Consider the following 6,974-nt stretch of genomic DNA (forward strand, 5'->3'; position numbering starts at 1 on the left):
AGGATTAAGGACATGTTCCAGTTATTTCTCTGTGAAAATTAGAGCGGTCTCACAGACAACACCTAAAACTTGCTTACAAGTTACTTTTGGAACAAAACCAATTTCTTAAATACATATTCCTTTAACCTCGTAATTGAAACTGCAACCGAGTTTCCCAAGAGCTTTTCCTTCTCAACTGAGAGCTACATACCTCTCAGATTTCTGGGATGTATTTGCTTTGTCCGAGGCATTTTCCTCTAATCTCATGCACCACTTTCTCCTCTCAGAAACGGAAAGTACAGCAAGCAGAGAGATGGCAGCTCCATAAACTTGTCAAAGGGCCCAGTTAATCCGTATGCTAAAAAAACAGAGAGAAAGTTATGAGAGGTAGGCATCAATAAGAAAAACAAAGATACCTATCTGATCCCTTTCATCCTCAAATGACTATGGAAATTAGCAAGAAATATTTCTGCACCTATGATTTGCTAAGGGAACTTTCCTGTCTGACAGCCCAGGAGCCACCCTGGCAGTCACACTCCGACCACCAGAGTTAACTGCTGAGACCGAATTCTCTTCACAGCAGGCTTGGCTCCCTCCACTCTCACACACAAGATTTCCTTGCCGGCTTCAACCCACGTTTCCCACAGCAGAGTCACAGACCCCTGGTCCCTTTAAGTAATTTCTTCACCGTGCAAGAACAGAGTAACAGCCCAAGCTGGTGTCTCAGAGGAGGGATCCTCAAGGATCCCCTGGGCTGCTACTTTTAAGTCTGCTACTGATCCCAGACTTATGCGTGCCAGAGTCGGGGGTCTTCCAGCTGAGTCCCGCGCTCCCGCTGTGTCCCCGTCCCCTGGCAGGGCCACAGATCCTGGTGCCCTTTGTTGTGCAAAGCGTCGGCACCGCTTCCCGGCCTCTTGCCCCGGGCTCCCGCCACCCGGAGCTGAACCTGCAGCTCCCAGGGCGGCTGCACAACCTGCACGGAACGGATTCCTCAACAGGTCCTATGGAGGCAAGCGTTCCAGTACCTTAGGAGAACCACGTGAGGCTGAAACTCCTTTTAGGATTACTCAGGAAGCATGAGAAAACGAAAACACTTTTCCACATTTGTCAGCTGTTTTCTAGCCAGAAAACATCTTCCAGCAACCCTCGTCTCATGCAAATAAATCCAAAAAGTTAAACAAAATTTGGCATCTGGCTTTCAGATACACATCTTCAGCTTCGGGTGGGGGAAGTACAGAGGGGAGGGCAAGCACACAAAGCATCGTCCGATTTGTAACATTACCTACAGAATCCTTACAGGCAGCATGTAAATTTGGAAGAATTCCCCATGGGATATTTCTGCTGAAATATCAGTGTACAGCCGAGGATTACACTAGCTCTTGACCTACCTGCACTTTCTTACTTTTCAAGCATTCTTAGGAATTGCTAACAGTTCAATGAGCATTTTGTTCACTTTCTGATACAGGATGTGAAATCTCTCAAAGACCTATGGAAAACTACCTACACACAAGAACCTAAAGAAGAAAATAACTGGTGCAATTACACTCTTCCATCTAAACAAAATTTTAAAATAACAAGTTTCTGCTCTTTTAAAAATAATTCTACTTCATGTTAACAAATTTTCCTTTTTAGTAAACATTAGAATTTTTTTTAACTGTATGAACTTTGGAATGGCTCCTAATAAAGGCAAATTGATTAAGGACAGCTGTTTGAAGCAGGAAGGATGTAGAGTTCTTAGCATTTGTTGTAAGTATTAATTTAGGGGCACTTACATTGTTTTTCAAGGCAACTAAATTTTGAGAAAATTTAATTCAAACCCAATTAAAATAGACTACTTGCAACCACCCCTTCAGTCTACATACTGTTAAGGAATATAATCATTAATTTTTAATGTTTCTTTTGTCTGTTGCTGCACAAAAAGACCCAAACAGGAGAAAAAAATTACTGCAACTGACATAAAGGAAAGCTGGAAAATGTTATTCTGACTAAATGATTCTTCACTAGGGTATTACCGCACATTGAAGGAAAAAGACGGAAAAAATCCGAAACAGAGCACAGTGTCTGTCAAGCTGTTAACTCATACCAGTTTATCTGCAAGCGTAATAGAAATATTTAGAAATTAAATAAAACCTTATGGTAACAGGTCCATTTTCCAGGTCTTAGGCACGAACTGGAAATGGAGAAAAGTGGCTGGATGGCTTGAAGCGACCAGCACTCCCTGAGCCCCAGTCCCCACCTTTCCTCCGGCTCGACTGGGAAAGTCCCTGGGGCTGGGCTGAGGTTTTTAAAGACGCTAATAAACACCGCCACTTCTTTACACAAGTTATTCGGAGCGAGAGTTTGAAATCCCCCGGTGTCTCCGTAAATCGGGAGCCCCTTCCCGACGCTTCCCTGCAGCACAAATGACATCCCACTGACGCTTCAATGCCACCAAGCTTCCCCGCTCGCCAGCAGGACCCTCTCCTTCGGGGAAGAGATGGCCGTGTGAGAGACACGGCGGAAACACCGGGCAGGACCCACGCCAAAAGTCATTCCCTCTCTCGCTTGAGCAAGGAGAAAAAAAAAAAAAAAAAAGGGGGGGAGAGGGAGAAACGGGCCTTTGCGATCGCAGCGGTCACATCCCCCCGTACCCACCCAAAAATGGGGGAGCGAGGCGGGAGGCAGCCCACCGCGGGGCCCGGGGAGCCGCGGGTATGTGCGAGCGGGACTGCGAGGGGAAGGGAAGGGGAAGGGAGGGAGGCAAAAAATCCATGAATGAATAAAGAGGGAGGAGCCTGGGAAAACCCCTCTGCAACGCCGCACCGAACAAAGCGCTGCACACATGCCGCGGGGGGGTGGGGGGGAAGGGGGACAGAGGGACGGGGGGCGGCAGCGGCCCGGCACCCAGCGGGGACGGCGGCGGGGCCGACAGGAGCCGGGCCGGGGCTCCGCGCCTCCCAGTGCGCCCGAAACCCCGGCTGCAGACCCGGGGCGGAGGGGGGGACGCCCGGACAAGCCCACCGGGAGCCGGGGCGCACCGGCACCCCCGGGGGTAGCGCGGGCGCAGCCGGAGCGCGGAGTCCCCGCGCGTCCTGGAGGGGCCGCGGCGGAGCGCGGTGGGCTGAGGGGGGGATCGGGGCCTGCGGTCCTCCCCGTCCCCGCCCGCCCGTCCCCCCCCGCCGCCGGCAGAGGACACATTGTGTTGTGGCTGCCGCAGCTCCACGCCGAGGGGGGCGGCGGGGGGCGGCCGTCCCGCCCCGCACCCTCGTCCCCGCAGCGCCTCCCGAGCCCCCTCCCGCCCCCCGCGGGGCCCGCTGCAAACCTGGCGGAGGGGCCGGCGCGGCGGCTGATGGCGGCGGCAGCGGCGGGGAGCGCGGCGACCCCTGCGCGGCGGCGGCGGCGGCGGCGGGAGGGAGAGAGAGGGAGGGAGGGAGAAAGAGCGGGGGGAGCGGGGGGGCCGGGAGCCTCCTTCACTTGACAACCTCAAACACAAACATGACCCAGCGCCGCCGCCGCCACAGCCGCCACCGCGCCCGCACACACACGCACACGCACACACAGAGCCCGGCAGCGGCACCCACCCCTCCTCCATGCACCGTCCCCCCGGGCCGGCCAAGGCGCCGCCCCCCGGCACGGCCCCGCTCCGCAGCCCCCCGGCCCCCGGCCGCGCCCGCCCCCCGCGGCAGCAGACCCCTCCTCCGGGAGCACCATCCCCCACGTCCCACTCGGGAGCCCCCATCGCGGCCCTGCCCCTCGGCCGTGGGGCGGTGGACGGGGGGGGACACAATGCGGGGGAACGGGGGGCGGGGGAGTGGGAGCCTCCCCTGGCAGGCGGGAGAGGCGGGGCGGGCCCGGCGGGGGAGGGAGGGAGGACGGGCGGGCTCGGCGCATCCGCCGGGGTCCCCTCGGGGAGAGCCGCGTTCCCCGCCGGGCCCGCCCCGCCCCTCCCCCCGGCGCCCCGGTCACCGTCGGGGGGAGCGCGGGGGGGCGGGGGGTGTTTTACCTTCTCTCACTTTCTATTGCAGGAAGCGCGGCCGGAGCAGTGACGTCACCGGGTCTCCCGGTCCCGCCCCCTCCCCGGGTCGGAGGAGGGGTCACCGAGGGGGTTTCCTCGCGGCCCGGTGGGGGAGGCACGGCCGGGGGGCCGCCGCTGCTGCCGCCGCCCCGCTGCCTCCTCCCCCTCTTCTTTCCCCTCCTCCTCCTCCTCCTTCTCACCGGCGGGACTGCCCGGGCGCCGCCGCCCCGGCCCCTGCTCCTGCCCCGAGGCAGGGGGGCACCTGGCCGCCGGGCTCCCGGTGGTCTCCTCTGGGGGGGTCCCCGCTCGGTGCGGCACGAGGCAGCGCCTCCCCTCGACGGCCGAAGCCGTCGCCGCCGCCGCCGCTCGGGGCGCTGCACGGTGCGCGTCGCGCTCCCCCCTGGCAGGGCCCGGCCCCCGGGGCACCGGCACGGCCGGGCGCGCACACACACACACACACGGACGGACACGCAGAGAGACGGGGCTGACGCGGAGATCCCGGAGGTTCCTCCCTGCCGCCCGCCCGGACGGGCTTCCCCGCGCCCCCGCCCGCCCGGCCCGCCGCGCCCCGGCGCCGCCGGGGAAACTCACCGCCGCGCCGCGCATCCCGCCGCGGCTACAACTTTCCATCCCGGGCGGCAGCCGGCGGCGGCAGCGAGCCCCTCCGCCGCTGGAAGTGGGCGGGGGAGGAAATACGAGGAGGAGGCGCGTCGTGCTCTCCGCCGCGGCGCCCCTTTTTTGGCCCGGGACGCGGGTTTTGCCGGTGGGGGCTGTGCTGCCGCGGTTGGTTTCCTGCATCAGCTGCGGGGGTGTGTGTGCATAGCGCACACGTGTGTGTCTGTGTGTGTGCGCTCTCCGTGCCGGGTCACCCTGCCCGCCCCAGGGCTGCCCTCCCTTCTCCCGCACCGCTGGCAAGAGAGCGCTGGGCCGCCCTCCAAAAGGCGAGGGGGCCCGGGCTGGGCTTTGCGTCCTTAGGAGGGAAATTTGGCTTTTCTTTTTTTCTTTTTTTTTTTTTCTCTTTTTTTTTTGTCACCTAAACTCCTCGACAAAGCAGTGTTGGCAGCTTTTCATTGCCACTCGGGTTTTCAATCGGGTTTTGCTTTTGAATCCAGTACATGATGTCTTTAGCAAACAAACCCAAATAAATGTTTCTTGCATCACCTCCGTGTTCTCCCTCCTCCCGTGCCTGCACTCCCTTGGCAGTCTGTGTGCTCAGCTGTGAGCACCTTGGCCCCGCTGTGTCCTTCCCTTCGGAGTTCAGTGTCCGGACCAGAACCTGCTTAAGCAAACAGGGCCACCATTCTCAAGAATTTTCAAGGTTTTTACAGGGAGTTCTTTCAAGCTACATTTAATCATGTTTGTAAGACAGATGAGTATTTTAATCCCCATTTCACAGGGGAGAAACCAAGGCAGGAAGATGCAGAGTAGCTTGCTGCATAGCTGGGGACTGACATGACACCACTTCTGCCTGAGCTTTTGGCCACAGGCGCTGTCTCTGGGCTATTTTTCCTCTTGAGTTCACTTAAATTATACCTTGAGAACACTTCCAGCTTACAGTGGTGGCAGGTTCTCTGCTGTGGGTAACCTGTCCTATGTCCTGCCCAGAGGCAACACGGGAGGCAATTGCAAGTGAAATCCCTGGCTAGTTTGCAACTGGTGGTTAGGGCAAGAGATAGTATTCATCGCTGAGCTGGAGATTCATGGAAAAATCAGACCCTCAAAGAGTATTTTCAGGAGAAATGTGTTCTGCTGCTCCTATTGGACAAGCAAATGATGATTCTTTGTTGTTAGAGACAGTGCTTGTCTTCTCCCTTGTCTGTCCCCCCCCACCCCTTGCCTTGTTCTTCCTTTGTCTGGCTTTTAGACTTGGGACTCTGACTTGCTAAAGAACTGAGTTGCTGTTATCTTAAACACATCAGCATGAATATGATCCTACAGGTGTCACAAGCTTAAATTAGTGTACCAAGTCTGACCAGTCAGGACTACGCAACTTCTGAAGCTAGATCTGAGCCTCTACTTGTTCTGCTCAGCTGTCCCTTGAAGTCTGTCCTGCAGGCCTCTGGGACACATGGCATCTAGATCCTTCTTTGCTACTCATTGTCTGAAAGCCTCAGATCGTGATCAGCAGTCATCAGGAGAAAGTGTCAGATACTGGCCCTTCCTCACAAGATGCCTTAGGAAGAAGGAGCCATCATAGTTGCTGCTGGTGCCAAAGGGAGTTCTAGGTCACTCATCTTTTCACAAGGACCTGAGTAAGTTCAAAATAGATGCTCCAGCCTGAAAGTTGAAATCAGACCATAGCAAACCCCCTGCAGCCTGCAGGAAAGGTTCCTTCTGCTAGAAGTAGTCAAACTTCCTCCCACCCGTGAGTGAAAATCCAGCCCCCTCACCACACCTATGTGCACAGGAATATAATAAGTGCCCTTCAAGCACAACTGTCTCAACAAGAAAGACTCAATGAGGTGTCAAAGAGGAGACAGGTCCTCAGGGATGTGTATCATATGGTGGCAGCTGATCTTCCCCTGAACACAAAACCAGTCATCCCAAAGTCAGTTTGGGTCAAAGGACAAAACCAAGAACTGAAAGTCTGGCCCCTTGGGGTTATTTCCAGGGCCATCTGAAAAAGCAGCCAAAGAGGCAGCTGCGAGCTGGGGACTCTCCTCAGCCTGTTCCCCTCCAGCGAGCACAGCTAAGGGCCAAAGGGCTGCCTTGAGCACAGTTCAGTGTCGTTCCAGCAGGCTGCCCCCTGGCCAGGTAAAAAATGCAATCCTAAGGGCTTTGAAAAGGCAGCATACCAAGCTGTTTATCCCAGGCAGACCACTTCATCTTTTTTTGTCTGTTTTTCCATCAGTAAAAAGGAAGTGCTTACCCACTCAGTAAAGCACTTTGGGAAAAATACTATGGATGATTGCTAGTAGGAGGCACAGAGTAATCTTCTCAAACCTGCAAATGAGGGAAATTCTTTAAAACTTTTCAGTGAGATTTAAAACACCACATCAAT

The 6,974-nt window shown here is 56.4% G+C and overlaps 2 protein-coding genes across 9 annotated transcripts in view; one reads left to right on the forward strand and one right to left on the reverse strand.

Annotated features, from left to right (window-relative positions):
* HIVEP1 (HIVEP zinc finger 1) overlaps window positions 1-4,707 on the reverse strand; it is a 130,556-nt gene extending 125,849 nt beyond the window's left edge. For 4 of the 8 annotated variants that reach the window (XR_012580900.1, XM_074543640.1, XM_074543633.1 and 1 more), the window contains exons 1-2: window positions 4,565-4,707; window positions 191-337 (exon numbers count right to left, since the gene is read on the reverse strand). Coding sequence is in view for 7 of the 8 variants with exons in the window: in XM_074543640.1 (XP_074399741.1) it covers window positions 191-230 (40 nt within the window). In the remaining variant the exon portion in view is untranslated. Of the gene's footprint in view, window positions 1-190; window positions 338-3,280; window positions 3,589-3,649; window positions 3,808-3,961; window positions 4,199-4,564 lie in introns of those variants that run through there. The other 4 variants (XM_074543583.1, XM_074543597.1, XM_074543575.1 and 1 more) reach the window with 4 other exon arrangements.
* LOC141729163 (uncharacterized) lies at window positions 769-4,948 on the forward strand. The gene is made up of 3 exons (XM_074541544.1): window positions 769-1,018; window positions 2,533-2,670; window positions 3,984-4,948. The coding sequence occupies exons 1-3, from the start codon at window positions 769-771 to the stop codon at window positions 4,946-4,948; spliced, it is 1,353 nt and encodes a 450-aa protein (XP_074397645.1).
* The last annotated feature ends 2,026 nt before the right edge of the window (window positions 4,949-6,974 follow it).

This window comes from Zonotrichia albicollis, chromosome 1 (genome assembly GCF_047830755.1).
Source record: "Zonotrichia albicollis isolate bZonAlb1 chromosome 1, bZonAlb1.hap1, whole genome shotgun sequence".
Classification (NCBI taxonomy): domain Eukaryota; kingdom Metazoa; phylum Chordata; class Aves; order Passeriformes; family Passerellidae; genus Zonotrichia; species Zonotrichia albicollis.